The 18,511-nt window shown below is 39.9% G+C and overlaps 1 protein-coding gene across 6 annotated transcripts in view; it reads left to right on the forward strand.

Moving 5' to 3' along the window:
• rims2a (regulating synaptic membrane exocytosis 2a) overlaps positions 1–18,511 on the forward strand; it is a 908,436-nt gene that overhangs the window by 200,018 nt on the left and 689,907 nt on the right. For 3 of the 6 annotated variants that reach the window (XM_048528689.2, XM_048528688.2, XM_059646025.1), the window contains one exon: positions 8,153–8,164. The exons of the other annotated variants lie outside the window; for them this stretch is intronic. In XM_048528689.2, coding sequence (XP_048384646.2) covers positions 8,153–8,164 — 12 coding nt within the window. The remainder of the gene's footprint in view (positions 1–8,152; positions 8,165–18,511) is intronic. 6 annotated transcript variants of the gene reach the window in all.

Here is an 18,511-nt window from a genome sequence, read left to right on the forward strand (position 1 = left end):
CGTTCTGTCTTGGCAGTTTGAGTGCCATGTGCATTTGTCTAATTACCGACTCGTTTCTAAAATGATACCATGCAGCCTTTCTAAATCAGCATAAGGATTGTTAAAAATGGCAATTCTCCCTATGTAAAAAAGGTTCAATGCAGCTGTGCAGTACCCTCAAGCAGCGAAGTGCCTTAATGTCAAAGTCAGACTGTGCAAGTAATCAAAGTGCCCAAGTGCTTCTGCTACTTGTATTCATTCTAATAATGCTTTGAGAATCATCTTGATTCATTTCAAATAGCAAAATCTACCAAGATGACACCAAAGCAACTTATCTTTCATTTAGTACAACAAAAAAAAGAACATCAACTCTGCTTAAATTAGCATTATAACTACCTGAACAGAATTGGTGGAAGATAGGTCATGACTGTTCTGAAACTTGAGCTTAAATGAATGTGGAATGATGGAGTAAAGAACTCTGCATTTGCTATGTTGTCAGAGTCCTACATGGAATAAATTTGGATAGCTAGCACTTCCTGCTGAATATGGCTGCACTGCACAGAATGTTACATTAAATGAGCAAACTTCATTAGATATATCAGAGCAATATCTGATGTGAGAAATAACCATCTCAAGCCAATATGATGTTCTATTGTAGAACACTCCCTTGTGGGAGCTTCTAGGACAAGTGGGACAAATTAAGAATTAAGGGGTGTGAATTTAAGACAGGATTAATTTATTGTTTCTGAGGGATGAGTATCTTTGAAACTCCTTGCACATGGTGTTGTTGACAGAGTCCTTGTGTATTTTTAATGCTGCGATAGATGGATTCATGGTCAGTATGGAATTTGAGCGTTATGGAAAATGGCGGGAAAGTTGATGTGACGAGTATCAGATCCACCTCAATCCTAGTGAATGGGGGAGCAGGCTTGAGGAGCCAAATGGCATACTCCTCTTCCTATTTTTTCTTGTCTAACTTCATGTTCTAGTATTGGAGAGTATCTATTGTAATATGTGATCCATGCATTGATGAAACACAAAATCAGACATATTTCATTCTGGACCAGGCCCATGCTATATCTGACGTAGAGTCATAGAGTCATACAGCACAAGAACAGACTGTTACGTCCAACCAGTCCACAATCCCAATCTAAACTAGTCCCACCAGCCTGTGTTTGGCCCGTATCCCTGCAAACCTTTCCTACTCATGTGCTTACTCAAATGTCTTCGAAACATTGTAACTGTACCTGCAACCACAACTTCCTCTGGCAGTTCATTCCACAACAAACCACTGTGTTTACAAGTTGCCCCTCACGTCCTTTTTAAAACTTTTTCCTATCACTTAAAAATATTCTCCCAACTCTTGAAAACACCCCCATCTGAAGAATCAGCCACTTGCCATTCACCTTATCTTGAACCTGCATGATTCTATAAATCTCTATAATTTCACCTCTCAACCACCACTACTCTAGTGAAACAAGCCCCAGCCTATGTAGCCTCTCCTCCTAACTCAAATCCACCATTCCCAGCAACATTCTGGTAAACTTCTTCTGAACTTTCTCCAGCTTAATAATATCCTGCCTATAACAGGAGGACCAGAACTAGGCAGTATTCAAGAAAGTCCTCAACAACATCCTACACAACCACAAAATGAAATCCCAACTCCTATATTGAAATAAAAATAACTGCCAGACCAGCTGAGCTTTTCAAGCAACTTTGTTTTTGTTCCTATACTGAAAGGTCTGAGCAGTGAAGGCAAGTCTGCTAACTGCCTTTCTAACCATTATATGTGGCCAAACTTCAAAGAATTATCTACTTGAAACCCAACATTACCAAAGGCCAACGCAGTGTGGAGCAGGAGGAACACAGCAGGTCAGGCAGCATCTGAGGAGCAGGAAAGTCGACTTTACTTGTTTACACATAAGGCCCTACATTTAATTGTACAAGTCTTGTACAAGACATGATGCATGGGGCAGACAAAATAGAAGCATTGTCCAGCTATAAAAGTTGAAAGAATATGTTTTGATAGCTTATTACACATGCAAATAAGTATTTAGATGCTATAATTTCTAATTTATGCAAAATCATCTTCTGAAATTAACTTGACTATAAACATGGTAGAAAAGAAGATCAGGTATGAAATTCAATTGAGCATAGGCATGTGTGCAAGTGGAAGGGGTTAAGCAGGGAGCCACTCTGCTACCACCTTTAATTATGAACCAGGTTTGACCAGGGTGGACAAAATTGTCACATGACACCAGGTTATAGTCCAATGGGTTTATTTGAAATCACAAGCTTTCTGAGCGCTGCTCCTTCATCAGATGAAGTACTTTGAAAGCTTGTGATTTCAAATAAACCCGTTGGACTATATCCTTCTGACTTTGGTAGCTGGCACAAATAGTGGTCAAAGTTGAATTTCACTTTTTGGTCTTTTGAAACCTTTGGCGCCCAGAAGGGGCAAGTAAATGGAAGTCCTAATTGAGTACTTTCAATTTTATCAGTGATGTAATTACACTTTCACCATGATGGAACTATTTGTGGAATATGGAAAATGTCAATGGCTGTAAAGCATGAAAATGTCAAACTGCATTAGCAAGATCTTTCACTTAGATTAATAAGGTACTGAAATAAATGTTTATCCTCCTATTGCTACAGGAGCATGCATGCTGTAAATTCTCGAACAATACTTTTTGTGCTCAAGCAATGACCAAAGAATTTGGTTTTGATTTACTCTTAACCCCTTTTCTTTCACTTCCCAGGCTGTTCTGCTATGCGACATTTTGCTGAAAAATGTTGAACATTTTAACTACACTACAATGGAGAACAATAATTAAAGATAGGTGCAGTGATTGTAATTTTAACTCTGAATGCATTCACAGCAGGGAAAAAGTCCCTTCACGAGGGAAAGTTTAGCATGACATCAAGTCTATTTTAATTCTTAAGTTATAACAACTTAGAAGAGGAGTAGGTCAGAAGCATCCTCAAGCTTGCTGCTCAATAAGATCACCGTTGTTCTGTAAGGTCAACTCTACTATCCTGTGTGATTTTCACAACACTATTTCTAGCCTTAAATATACCCAATGATTAAATGTCCACAGGCCTCTGAGAGTGAGAATTTCACTCTGAAAGATTAAGTTCCTCAAAACTCTGGCAAAGTAAGTAATTTGTTTGAAACAACAGCTCTATTTCTGCCTTTTAAAGCTACTGCCAGAGCTGCTTAATATTTCCAGCAAGTTCTGTTTCTATATCTGCTTACTTCCTTGTGGGACAAGTAACGTGGATTTAGGCATTCACAGAATCCTACAGCTATTTGAAAATATTCTGTGAGATCCTTTTCTATGATTTTTACTTTTGCTTTCAATGGTACTTAATTTTCTCACTGGTTCAAAATACTGACGTGTTGCCAACCTGGGAAGCATTTGCTACCCCCTGGTGGTATGAGCAAGGAACAAGAATAGGCTACATGGCCCTTCAGGCCTGCTGAGCCATTCAATAAGATCATGGCAGATCTGATATTAATCTTAACTCTAAGTTCCTGCATTCCCATGGTAATCTTTCATCCTCCTTGTAATCAGAATCTATCTACCTTTGCCTTAAAAATATAAAGTTCCTGCATTCACTGCCTTTTGAGGAAAATAATTCCAAAGACTGTCAACACTTTGAGAGAGAGAGGGGGGCACAGGTGGCGGAAGAAGCAAGGTGGCGATATGAGGATTGTCTAACTCTGTATTGACCAATGTCCAGTGATCCAGGATGGCTAGTGATGTGGTTACCAAGAACAGCAGTGGCTAATGTCCACTAGACCTGAATGGAAGGGCAGAAATGTTGCTGACCTCAGCATGGCTGCCTCTAGTGAACCAGAAAGCACGATGGAGGGAGAAGTGGTGACCCAATAATGTAGGAACATTAAATGATGAGAAAAGGCCAGACATGTCTGTAAATGTCATGTAATAAGAGGTGAAGTCAAGTGAGGGGAGATACAGTGAAGTAAAGGGCAAAATGAAAGTAGGAAGCAGATCAATAATTTGGGCTATCAGTTACCTGATGTTGACTGGAAGGGACGGAACATACAAATGCAACAATGACTAGCAGAAAGGGCCAGAAATTTGTAAAATTTAAATAAAAATAAATTTAAAGCTGTTTTTTAAAAAAATGAATAATAAACACAGGTAAATACGTAACACCTGATTGCATTACAGAGACATTATTGAAAGGTAATCCTAAGGTTGTGTTCTATACATTGGTGCTGAATGACAGGAACAGCAGGATGCTAAGAAAAGTGACAAGGCAGATTGGTTAATTAAGGATAGCATTAGCTCGTTACTGAGACATGACCTTAACTTGAAAGATTAAAATGAAGAATTGCTTTGGATAAATATAATTAATGACGTTAAGAGATGCCTTGGTGGAAGCTACCAGCTACCAAAGTCAGAAGTTCATGGGCACCCCAACAGTAATTACATTGCAGGACAGAGAACACAAAAAAATAAACGGGGCATGAAAGAAATGTATGTCAATAATCAAAGGTGATTTTAATCTGCATGTAGACTGGCTGAATTGGATTTGTAAAAGTAGCCTGGAAAGTGAGTTCATGGAGTGCCTTCAGAGTAGTTTCTTAGCGCTTTGCATTCAAGAGTTAACTAGAGAACAGATTGTCCTGGACTTTGAAATGTACAATGAGATATTAATGAATATTAATTGAATATTATGAGTACAATGAGTATTAATTGTATACCTCATGATCAAAGACCTTTTAGTTGACAGATGACAACATAACTATATGTTCAGTTTAAAAAGATTAAGAGGTGTTGGTCCATGACTAGTATTTGAAACTTAGATAAAGGTAACTATGGGCGTATGAAGGCAGATCTGGCTAATGCAAACTGGAAAACTAGTTTAAAAGTAGGATAACAGAGTTGTGGTGACACTCATTTAATTAGATATTAAATAATTCTCAGCAAAGATTTATCCCTGTGAAAATTAAAGGCTCTTTGGAAAGGATGTATTATCTGTGGTTGAATAAAGAGGATAAGGATGTACTAAATTGAAAAAAAAATGCACTATACAAATCAGTAAAGATTAGAGACAGATCAGGCAGACTTCAAAAAGGGGCAAATAATGACTAAAAAAATACAAAGCAGAATGTGGAAGTAAGTTGGCTAGCAATATTAAAAAAAATTTCTAGAAATATTTGAATAGGAGAAAAATGACTTCACCTGACAAAGGGTCTACACTCTGAAAACTTGTGATTTCAATTAAGCCTGTTGGACTTTCACCTGGTGTCATGTGACTTCTGACTTAGTCCACCCCAGACAAATGCCGGCACCTCCACATCAAATTTAACAATGAGAGAATGACCCAAATGTATAATTCTGTGTATCTGAGGCAGCAAGTACTAAACCTCTGGTAATCCCTTTTTTTTGTCCTTCATCTGATGTATTTCTCCCAGTTGGCCTCTTGTCTGAGTATTAAACTTTGAAAACATTTGATAAGATTTTGTTTCAATATTATAAAACATATGGCACTACTAAATGTGATGTTTTAAACCAGCTGCTTTATCTTGATTTTTTTTAATGGCCCTGGATGTGGAAATTGATTACTCCATATGTTTTTTAAGGAAACAATTAAAGCCTCTTTTAAGGGCCTTAGTGTTCATTTCTGTTTAAATCAATTTCAAAGAATCTCAGTTATATCCTGTATAATTATAGCACAGCAAGCTGGTATAAAGTTAGCACATATCTATATTGATAAATAAGTTTTGGTTAATGGCTGAAGCAGTTGCCATTTCCATACTTGTGATTTCGGAATGTAGTTGAAAATTAATGTTGCGCTTCAGTTGCTTGTTCGGTAACCAAATGGAGTTCTGCACAAGGTATTAAAGTACTGTTTTGACACATGATCACAACCTAGACACAAATATTCATCAAAAGTTTGTATATAGGCATTTTGGATTACTGAACTACTTGATACAAGTAACACAGTGGGCAAATATGTCTTTTCCAAGTAACTCAGTAGGTACAAGGTTCATCCTTTTAAACATATTTTGAAATTCGCTATAAATGCCAAAATAAAATGTTCATTTGTGTTTTGTTTGTCCAGTCATGTGAAATGTGCCAATAGCTGAATATAGAATTTGCAAACTCCTGATTTGTCAGACATGTGAAAATTGGCTGTTGTATTTCTTGCATAACAAAAGTGACTTCACTTTAAAGGTACCTCAGTGGCCATGACGCGTGTTGTATAAATGCAAGTCTCTCTCCTCGTTCACTCTTCATAGATGAAGGATTCATTGCCTAAATTGATGACCATGGGAGAGTGTGGCATATACTGGATCATATGGTTATGGACATATGTGAAATGCATTGCTGCTGTTGCTATATGGCACAGGGGCTTATTGAAAGCCAGCTTTAAGTTGTTTGATATGTTCTAAATCTCTTCTCTCCAGCATAGCGATTGTGCTACACAACATAGTGGAGAATGTCCTCTACATGAAGCAGGATTTCATCTCCACAACAACTGTGTGGCAGTCACTCCTATCTATACTGTCTTGTATCCGTGCACCTTTTCATTGTTAAATGTGATTTTAAAAAAAACGCAAGTTGCTGTGGCAACTCAAATCTGGCAGCATCTGTGGAGAAAGAGTTGAAACTTTGAGAGTAATATGACTCTTCCAGAGACCTGAAATATGACTCTTCCACTGATTTGAAATAAGGCTGTAGTATGGTGGTTTTCTGTAGACAGAGTTGAAGCAGAATGGTTAGAGTGCCCAGACCAAACGACAGTGAGAGTAATATTGGTGATGTAAAAGTAGAATTGCCAAATAGAATTTCATGTTTAGTCTTCACTTATGGTGTGAAAAGAAAGAATGAGCCCACTCTGATTAGAGCAAAGCCAGCAAGACAGACTAAGTATGGATGGGTGTGGAGGACAGAGATCATGGGAATTCCATTGTGTTGCGCTGTGCAACCAGCCTGGTGAGCAGGACATGGCATTTGAGAAGTTTGTGACATTAGGTGAACGGTATAATTCTGTGAGCATGATTGTGCTGAGGTGTTGCTTTTGGCACAGGTGTCCGTGAAGAGAACCTTAGTGGTCACTGGCTTGTGTATACCTTTGACAGATCTCAATCAAGTGTTAAGATTGTCTCCTGGTTTGCCCACTTTCTATTCTTGTTATATAGTACCCTCGTGGTTTCGATACACAGTGACTTTCTTGGGTATAAATTATTAGGTTACTAATGGCCTGGAGTCATGTATAGCCAGACTGAAGCAAGGGCAGCAGATTTCCTTTAGAAGGATATTAATAAGATTAATTTTGAATTATATCTGTTTGCTTTCTTAACTAGAATTAGTAATTAAGGCTTTTAATTTTTACTCTAGTTAATTGACTGAATTTAAATTTCCTAACTACTGTGTTGAACTTTGTGTCTCTGAAATATTTGTCAAAGTCTCTGTATTTTTAGTTCAGTATCATAAACACAATGCTAATGTGACATCAATTAAACAAAGACCTGACTAGCATTCTGTAAAACGGGAAAGAATCTTCCTTTCTAATTAAGGGTAAAAGTTTCAGTGATGTGCTGCTAAATAATTATGGATTAATGCTGCTCTATTCCTGAGGTTTATTATTAATAAACATTCATTGACAATTGTTTTTGAAAACAGGGGGTTGCAAAACTGATTACACTGTGACACAGGACATTGTTGTTACATTCTTTTCAAATAAATTTGATTTTTTATAATGGTATTTTTATTCTGCGATCCTTTAGATCAAACATTGATGCTATGTCGTTAAATTGCATTAATCCACTGTATCGTAATAAACAAATTTCCTACAGATCTTTAAACTCTGCGTAACAAAGCTAATTAAACCTATGAACAAAGTTTTGTAGAAACTTCCATCGACAGCGTTGAAGTTTTTATATTGGACTTTGCACCTGACAGTGCTTTTCTGTTGCTTATGACATTGCAACATTTTCATTTTGGATATTACCTTTAATATTTATGGTTATTTGTACTTCAATGTTTGATGACCTGTGAACTCTGTCACTTACGTGCTTGTTCTGACATAGCTTGCAACAATTTTATGCCATGCTAAATAATGTGTTTTTGTTTCTCTTCCCCTTGAATTCCTTCCCTTTTACCTTTCTTGCTTTCTTGGATTCATGCTCCAGGAGGACAAAGTGGTCAGAATCTATTTTTCACTTCATGTATTAGTGTTTATATTGTGTTGATCCTTGAATTTTCTTTTCAACTGATTTTAAAATTTGTTACCATTTTTATTCTCATTTTGAGGATTTTCCTCTTGAATTGTAAATGAGTCAGAATTTGGGTTTACATTTGAAAATTGTTTAATTCAGTGGGGGAACTGGAAATGCTGACATTGTTTTGGGTACAAGAATAGCATATGAATTGTTTCTTAATACTCACAACAACATGTTGAAGTTGTGCTGCTACATTAAATACTAAAGTCCCAGTGGCAAACAATTGTCCTAACGGTGCAGTAGTTAAGCAGATGTTGTGATTGCAGGGCTTGCTTAGCTAATCAACAAGAAATACTTGGCAATTATTTATTGACTTTGAGGAATTAAACATCCCAAATAATTTTTTTTAGAAGGTATAAAATAAAAGTTGACAGCAAACCACTTAAAGACTCATTAATGCAAATGACTAAATGTTTAAACAAATTTCTGGTTTTAAATAGGTTCTTGCTGTAGGAAAGCCAAGAAGTTAGAGTTTTACGGAGGAATTCCTGATCATAGGACCTTGGCAGCTAATGGGTGTGACCTTCAATGGTGGAACAATTAAAACGAGGGTACTCCAAGCTAGGAGATCTTGGAGTCTTTGTATTTGAAGTGTAGGGAGAGGTAACACCATAAAGGGATTTGAAAGTGAGGATAAAATGTTTAGGATTGATGTGTTGCTGGGATTGGGGAAATGTAGATCAGTGAATAAAGGGATACTGGATCTCCTGAGCTTCACAGAAGATCTTTGATGCACATGGAGCAGTTGAACAGTTAACATGTCGAAGTTGAAATGATTTGATAAAATTACGTGGTCAGCAGAACTCTTGAAGCATGAATGGATGAGGGTTCGAGAAGCTGATCAATTGAGACTAAGGCCACTAAGGTGATATTGTGGATCAATTAGGCGATGGCCTAGTGGCAATATCGCTGGACTGTTAATCCAGAGACCAGACAACATTCTGGAATCCAGGGTTGAATTCAAATTCAAGAAATATCTGGAATGAAGCATCTAATGATCACTGTGAATCTATTGCTGATTGTTTGGAAACAAACATCTGGTTCACTAATGTCCTTCTGGGAAGGAAACTGCCATCCTTACCTGGTCTGGCTGACATGTGATTCCAGATCCAGAGCAGTGTGGTTGATGCTAAACTACCCTCTGGGCAATTAGGGATGGGCAATAAATGTTGCCTAGCCAGCGAAGCCCTCATCCCATGAATGAATAAAGAAAGAAAAAATTTTTGTGGCCAGTTTGAATTCAGCTGCATTGGTGATTAGAAGTCATATTGCAGGCCCTGATTTCTTCCGACGAGGAATCTGAAGGAGTAGACCTAAGTTGGGACTATGAAGGGTCATGGGGGATAATGTCAAACTGGAAGTGAGAATTATAGCTGTTATTATTTTGATCATTACAGTATTTTTCCACAAGGAATTGTGACATAACTTTAACGCTCGAGTAGTTCGAGAAGGTTTAAACTAGTATGGCAGGGAGGTGGGAACCTGAGCTGTATACCGGAGGTGAGAGTTGATGCAAGTGAGGCAGTAGCAAGAGGTAGACCAGCTAGTGGGAAGGAACCAAGGGATCGGTTAAAAGTGTGTTTGCTTTAATGTAAGGAGTATCAGGAATAAAAGTGATGAACTTAGAGCATGGATCAGTACCTGGTGCTATGATGTTGTGGCCATAACAGAGACATGGGTTTCTCAGGGGCAGGAATGGTTGCTGGATGTTCCAGGGTTTAGAACATGTAAAAAGAATAGGGAGGAGGGAAAAAGCGGAGGGGGTGTAGCACTACTAATCAGAGAGGGTATCACAGCTACAGAAGCTTCCATTGTCGAGGAAGATCTGCCTACTGAGTCAGTATGGGTGGAAATTAGGAACAGCAAGGGAGCAGTCACCTCGTTAGGGGTTTACTACAGGCGCCCCAATAGCAGCAGGGAGATTGAAGAAAGCATAGGTCGACAGATTTTGGAAAAGTGTGGTCGCAGTAGGGTTGTTGTAATGGGTGACTTTAACTTTCCTAATATTGATTGGAACCTCCTTCAAGCAGAAGATTTGAATGGAGCTGTATTTGTAAGGTGTGTTCAGGAGGGTTTCCTAATGCAGTACGTTGACAGGCCGACGAGGGGAGAGGCCATTCTAGACTTGGTGCTTGGAAACGAGCCGGGGCAGGTATCAGATCTTGTGGTGGGAGAGCATTTTGGTGATAGCGACCATAACTGCCTCACATTCTACATAGCTATGGAGAAGGAGAGGATTAGGCAAAATGGGAGGATATTTAATTGGGGAAGAGGAAACTATGACACGATTAGACACGAGTTAGGAAGCATGGACTGGGAGCAATTGTTCCATGGTAAGGGAACTATAGACATGTGGAGACTGTGTTTAAGGAACAGTTGTTGCGAGTGATGAGTAAATATGTCCCTCTGAGACAGGCAAGAAGGGGTAAGATAAAGGAACCTTGGATGACGAGAGCGGTGGAGCTTCTCGTCAAAAGGAAGAAGGTAGCTTACATAAGGTGGAGGAGGCTAGGGTCAAGTTCAGCTAGAGAGGATTACTCGCAGGCAAGGAAGGAGCTCAAAAAAGGTCTGAGGAGAGCCAGGAGGGGGGCACGAGAAAGGCTTGGCAGAAGGAATCAGGGAAAACACAAAGGCATTTTACACTTATGTGAGGAATAAGAGAATGGTCAAAGAAAGAGTAGGGCCGATCATGGATAGCATAGGGAACTTGTGTGTGGAGTCTGAGGAGGTAGGGGAAGCCCTTAATGAGTTTTTTGCTTCTGTCTTTACGAAAGAAACGAACTTTGTAGTGAATGAAACCTTTGAAGAGCAGGTGTGCATGCTGGAATGGATAGAGATAGAGGAAGCTGATGTGCTGAAAATTTTGTCAAACATTAAGATTGACAAGTCGCCAGGCCCGGACCAGATTTGTCCTCGGCTGCTTTGGGAAGTGAGAAATGAAATTGCTTCGCCACTTGCGAAGATCTTTGCATCCTCGCTCTCCACTGGAGTCGTACCTGAGGACTGGAGAGAGGCAAATGTAATTCCTCCCTTCAAGAAAGGAAATAGGGAAATCCCCGGCAATTACAGACCAGTAAGTCTCACGTCTGTCGTCTGCAAGGTGTTAGAAAGGATTCTGAGGGATAGGATTTATGACCATCTGGAGGAGCATGGCTTGATCAAATACAGTCAACACTGCTTTGTGAGGGGTAGGTCATGCCTCACAAACCTTTTCGAGTTTTTTGAGGATGTGACTAGAAAAGTTGATGAGGGTCGAGCTGTGGATGTGGTGTATATGGACTTCAGTAAGGCATTTGATAAGGTTCCCCATGGTAGGCTCATTCAGAAGGTCAGGAGGAATGGGATACAGGGGAACTTAGCTGCTTGGATACAGAATTGACTGGCCAACAGAAGACAGCGAGTGGTAGTAGAAGGAAAATATTCTGCCTGGAAGTCAGTGGTGAGTGGGGTTCCACAGGGCTCTGTCCTTGGGCCTCTACTGTTTGTAATTTTTATTAATGACTTGGATGAGGGGCTTGAATGATGGGTCAGCAAGTTTGCAGACGACACAAAGGTCGGAGGTGTCGTTGACAGTGTAGAGGGCTGTTGTAGGCTGCAGCGGGACATTGACAGGATGCAGAGATGGGCTGAGAGGTGGCAGATGGAGTTCAACCTGGATAAATGCGAGGTGATGTGTTTTGGAAGGTCGAATTTGAAAGCTGAGTACAGGATTAAGGATAGGATTCTTGGCAGTGTGGAGGAACAGAGGGATCTTGGTGTGCAGATACATAGATCCCTTAAAATGGCCACCCAAGTGGACAGGGTTGTTAAGAAAGCATATGGTGTTTTGGCTTTCATCAACAGGGGGATTGAGTTGAAGAGTCGTGAGATCTTGTTGCAGCTCTATAAAGCTTTGGTTAGATCGCACTTGGAATACTGCGTCCAGTTCTGGTCGCCGTATTATAGGAAAGATGTGGATGCTTTGGAGAGGGTTCAGAGGAGGTTTACCAGGATGCTGCCTAGACTGGAGGGCTTATCTTATGAAGAGAGGTTGACTGAGCTTGGTCTCTTTTCATTGGAGAAAAGGAGGAGGAGAGGGGACCTAATTGAGGTATACAAGATAATGAGAGGCATAGATAGAGTTGATAGCCAAAGACTATTTCCCAGGGCAGAAATGGCTAGCACGAGGGGTCATAGTTTTAAGCTGGTTGGTGGAAAGTATAGAGGGGATGTCAGAGGCGGGTTCTATGTTTAATGTTTGTACTCAGTAAGACTTGCAGAGTATTGGATCAGTGCTCTGCCCATTTCTTGTGCTGTTTGCATTTCATCTGAAATTATAAGATACTTAATATGTTTCACGTAGTCTGCACAAACAGCAGTTAACAAATTTGAGCTGGTACATTTTGGATGGTAAAAATGGCTGGACCTTTATGAACATTAACATACAGAGGGATCTTGGGGTGCAAGTACATAGCTCTGTGAATGTGACAACAAAGTTTGGCATGGCAGACTAACCAGAAAAGTTAGGACAAATGGGATTCAGTGTGAGCTTGCCAATTGGATACATAATTGGCTTATCAGCAGGAGACAGTGATGGTGGAAGGTTGCTTTTTCACTGGAGGTTTTTCCCATTATCAGTGTTCTGCAGGGATCGGTTCTGTGTCCTCTTTTATTTGCCATTTATATAAATGGATGAGAATATAGAAGGCCTGGTTAGTAAGTTTGTGGATGGCCCCAAAATTGGTGCAGTTGTAGACAGTGAGGAAGATTTTCTAAGATTATAAAAGGGATCTTGATCAAATGAAAAATGGCAGGTGGAGTCCAATTTGGATGAATGTGAGGTGTTGCATTTTTGCTATAACAAACAAGGGTAGTACTTATACAATTAGTGGAAGAGCCTTAGATAGTGTTATAGAACAGAGGGACTGAGGGGTGCAAGGGCATGATTCTTTGAAGCTTGCATCACATATTGACAGGCGGTTTAAAAAGTCATTCAACATGCTTGCCTTCATTGCTGAGTCCTTAAAGTATAGAAGTTGGGATGTCATGTTGATGTTGTGTAGGACATTGAGACCTCTTCTTGACTACGGTGTCCAGTATTGGTCACCCAGTTATAGAAAGGAAATTAAAATGGAGAGGGTTCAGAAGAGATCTACCAGAATTTGCTGGTAATGGAAAGTTTGAGTTATAAAGAAGGGCTGGATAAGCTGGAACTGTTTTCACTGGAGTGTACAAGGTTGAGAGGCAACCTGATAGAAGTTTATTAAATAATGAAGGGTGTAGATAGAGTTGATCGTTGCCTTTTCCCTAGGATGGGGGAACTTTAAGACTAGAGGCCACATTTTTAAGGTGAGAGGAGAGAGATTTAAAAAAAAAGACATGGTCATTTTTTAACGGGGGGGGGGTTCACATGTGGAATGAATTTCCTGAGGAAGTGATGGATTTGGGTACAATTACAGTGTTCAAAAGACATTTGTATAAGTATATGAACAGGAAAGGTTTGAGGGATATGGGCCAGGAGCAGGCACATGGGACTAGTTTAGTTTGGGATTGTGTTCAGCAGGGACTGGTTGGACTGAAGGGTCTGTTTCCAAACACTCTGACTTTCTAACGTAAGTAGATAAGGAGTGAAAAAGACATGTGGCATGCTTGCCTTCAATTGGTCAAGGCATTGAGTATAAAAGGTGGCAAGTCATGTTGCAACTATGTTAAGATTTTAGTCAGGCCACATTTTGAGTGCTGTGCTCAGTTCTGCTTGCCACACAAAGGAAGGATCTGGAGGCTTTGCAGAGGGTGCAGAAGAAGTTTAATGGTATGTTGCCTGGATTGGAATGCCTTATCTATAAGGAGAGGTTGGACACTCTTGGACTTTTTTTTTGCAAGAGGTTTGGACACTGAAGGGCGACCTGATAGAAGCATAAAATTGTGAGACATGGATAGTCGGAGTCTCTTTCCCAGGAAGGAAACGTCAAATACTAAGGGGCATGGATGTAAGATGACAGCGGATAAGTTTAAGTGAGATATGGAAGGCAAGGTTTTTTTAAAACACAGGATGGTGGTATGTGCTTTGAAAGCTCTGTCAAGGGAGGTGGTAGAAGCAGAAACACTATCAAAGTTTGAGGCACTTAGACAGACACATTAACAAGCAGAGAATAAAGGGATATGGACCATGTGCAGGGAGATGGGATTAGTTTAGAAACAGTGTCATGATTAGCACAGATGTGATGGGTTGAATGGCCTGTTTCTGTGCTGTACTGTTTTATGTTCTATCTGCCAGTATCCTTTTGTTTCTCCTTTAGCTCGCTAGTCATAGAAAAATCTCCCTTTTATGTTACCTGTTGAACATTATGTACTCCTCTAGGGCTTCTGTTGTTTTGAGCCCTTTTTACACACCTCCTTTTACCTCTTAACCCAATGTTGTATATCCCTTGATATTTGGGTTCACAGGATTTGAAGGCTCTAACCTTTTTTCTTTATTGGAACATTTTGTCCCTATACTCTCCATACTTCCTTCCTGAACATGATCCACCGTTCTGAGACAGATTTACCTGCAAGAGTCCAGTGATCCTTCTTCAGAGGATGCTGCCAGATCTGCTGAGATTTTCAAGCAACGTCAGTTTTTGTTATTGTTTCCAGCATTTGCAGTTCTGTTAGTTTTTCCTTCTAAAAAGTTGCTTTCCCCTAGTACAGAACTTTTATTTCAGGACCATTCTTGCCCTCTTCTAGAACAATTTTCAATTAAATGGAGTTATGACTGCTGTCTGCAAAATGCTTCACCATTGATAGATCACTCACTTGCCTAGCTTTGTTACTGTAGGGCCTTCTATGTATGGCCCAAAAAGTTGTCCTCGATCCATTAAAAAAACTCCATTCCCACCAAACCTTGCACACAATGACCAACCTAGTTAATGTTGTGGAAATTGAAATCCCTCATAGTTGCTTTATTGCATAAGAATGAAGGTAAGGTTCAGAGTATGTATTGAACTTTTTTTAAAATCTAGGGTAAGTAAATGTGAAGTAAGTAAATCTAACAGATTTTTCCTTTTGGATACTGCTATTGAAATTATTTTGCAGGCAAAAGCAGCAAGAGCCACATATTACAGGTAGACAAGTAACAAGCAGAGGAAACAACGGCCAGCAGACTATAAGACCATAGTGCAACAATGTTTAAAAGACAAATTCAAATGGCATGGTGTCTAATTGCACAGAACATTCACAATAAGATAAATAAACTAACAGAACAAATAATTGCCCAAAAGTACAAATTTTGACCAGGCTCATGTCTGAAGGGTGACTAGTGCTGGGAATGGAATCGCCAAGCGTATTCAAGATTTCGGAAAGACAGGCAAAATGGAAAGGAGGTGGCTACAGTCGAAGAGTCTGGAGCTAAGAAGCAACAGGATGTAGAAACCTATAGTTGCCTGTAGCTATCCAAGCAGGAGTGATAAAATAGGGGCTGTCAATCTTAGAAAGTTAGAAATGGATGTAACTCGAATGCTGTGATAATTATGCGTGACTTTATTCTACAGCGAGACTGGACAAGCCATGTCCAATAATATAGTGGTGGATGAATCTTTGAATGTATACAAGATGGAATTTTGGACCAGTATTTTGAGAAACCAACTAGGGAACAGGCTATTCTTATGCATTGAAAAGGAGTTAGTTAATAGTCCATAAGAGATATTTTATGGAAGAATGACCATAACATGATAGTATTCTTCATTGGAATAGAAGGTGAAATAGCCCAAACTAAAACTTGGATTCTAAATTTAAACAAAGGTAACTGTGAAGGTGTGAGGGACAGGTTAGATGCAATAGACTGGGTAATCGAATTAAAACGTATGATGGTGATTTGCAACTACTCATACTGAAGAGAAAAATATGTATACTGCAACAATTATACAAACCTTTCTGCTACAAAATATAATTGGAAAATTGCCCCAGCTAATCACAATATTTAATTGATTTGGATGAGGACTTTTAAAGTAATATTTCTGTTTCTGCTGAAAACTAGGGGAAAAAAAACAGGTGAGGATGAAGATTCTCTCACAATATTTAGACAAGTTAAGTGAAATGGGCAAATGCTTGGCGGATGCAATATAATGTGAATCTGTGTGAAGGTGTCATCTTTGGCAGGAGAACCAGAATGGCAGAATGTAAATTTAAATGATAAAAATTGGGAAATATTGATGGATGAGAGGATCTAGCTGTCCTTCTACATCAGTTGCTGAAAGCATTTGCTGCAAGCAAATAATGTATTGGGCTTCATTGCAAATTCATTTGCATCCGTGTGCAGGCATGCCTGAGTGAGACCAAATCTGGGAGTATTCTGTGCAGTTTTGGTCTTATGCTGCACATATAAACCCAGGTGCCTCCATTCCTCTTCCCCTTTAGAGTTGTACCCTTTATGTTCTAATGTCAAAATGTAGAAAATAGGAACAAGAGTAGGTTATTCAGTCCTTCAAGCCTGCTGTGTCAGACAATGTACGAAAAACAGAACAAATGCAACAGTGGCAAACAATTGTGCTGTCAGCCTACCTTTGATATTGTGATAATGATAAGTGTCATCAACAGCAGTTTAAGGGGGCATATATCCTCTCATAAGCTGTTCAATGGTCAATTTTTCTGGTTTTACGCCAGTGTATCGTTATAGTATTGGTCTGACTACGCCCTAAAGGACCGAATTCCAGGGGGAATGAGAATGAGAGTGAGAGTGAGAGTGAGCAAAACAGTATCTTTGATTTTAAGATTAGCCACATTAGATTTGGTACTGGGTAATGGGCCCGGCCAGGTGTTAGATTTGGAAGTAGGTGAGCACTTTGGTGGTAGCGATCACAATTCTGTTATGTTTACTTTAGTGATGGAAAAGGATAGGTGTATACCACTGGGCAAGAGTTATAGCTGGGGGAAAGGCAATTACGATGAGATTAGGTAAGATTTAGGGAGCATAGAATGGGGAAGGAAACTGCAGGGGATGGGCACATTAGAAATGTGGAGCTTATTCAAGGAAAAGCTCCTGTGTGTCCTAGATAAGTATGTACCTGTCAGGCAGGGAGGAAGCTGTAGAGTGCAGGAGCCGTGGTTTACGAAGGAGGTTGAGTCTCTGGTCAAAAGGAAGAAGAAGTCTTATGTTAGGACGAGATGTGAAGGCTCAGTTAGGGCACTTGAGGGCTACGAGGTAGCCAGGAAAGACCTAAAGAGAGAGCTCAGAAGAGCCAGGAGGAGACATGAGAAATTTTTGGTGGATAGGATCAGGGTAAACCCAAAGACTTTCTACAGGTATTTAAGGAATGAAAGAATGACGAAAGTAAGATTAGGCCCAATCAAGGATAGTAGTGGTAAGTTGTGTGTGGAGTCAGATGAGATAGGGGAAGCACTAAATGAATATTTTTTGACAGTATTCACTCTAGAAAACGACAATGTTGTCGAGGAGAATACTGAGATACAGGCCACTAAACTAGGTGGGATTGAGGTTCACACGGAAGAGGTATTAGAAATCCTTCAGAAGGTGAAGATAGATAAGTCCCCTGGGCCGGATGGGATTTATCCTCGGATCCTCTGGGAAGCCAGGGAGGACATTGCCGAGCCTTTGGCATTGATCTTTAACTCGTCATTGTCTACAGGAACAGTGCCAGATGACTGGAGGATAGCAAATGTGGTTCCCCTGTTCAAGAAGGGGAGTAGAGACAACCCTGGTAATTATAGACCAGTGAGCCTTACCTCAGTTGTTGGTAAAGTGTTGGAAAAGGTTATAAGGGATAGGATTTATAATCATCTAGAAAAGAATAAACTGATCAGGGATGGTCAGCACGGTTTTGTGAAGGGAAGGTCGTGCCTCACAAACCTTATTGAGTTCTTTGAGAAGGTGACCAAACAGGTAGATGAGAGTAAACCAGTTGATGTGGTGTATATGGATTTCAGCAAGGCGTTCGATAAGGTTCCCCACAATAGGCTATTGTACAAAATGCGGAGGAATGGGATTGTGAGAGATATAGCAGTTTGGATCGGAAATTGGCTTGCTGAAAGAAGACAGAGGGTGGTAGTTGATGGGAAATGTTCATCCTGGAGACCAGTTACTAGTGGTGTACCGCAAGGGTTGGTGTTGGGTCCACTGCTGTTTGTCATTTTTATAAATGACCCGGATGAGGGCGTAGAAGGATGGGTTAGTAAATTTGCAGATGGCACTAACGTCGGTGGAGTTGTGGATAGTGACAAAGGATGCTGTAGGTTGCAGAGAGACATAGATAAGCTGCAGAGCTGGGCTGAGAGGTGGTAAATGGAGTTTAATGC

The sequence above is a fragment of the Stegostoma tigrinum genome, chromosome 5 (genome assembly GCF_030684315.1).
Source record: "Stegostoma tigrinum isolate sSteTig4 chromosome 5, sSteTig4.hap1, whole genome shotgun sequence".
NCBI lineage: Eukaryota > Metazoa > Chordata > Chondrichthyes > Orectolobiformes > Stegostomatidae > Stegostoma > Stegostoma tigrinum.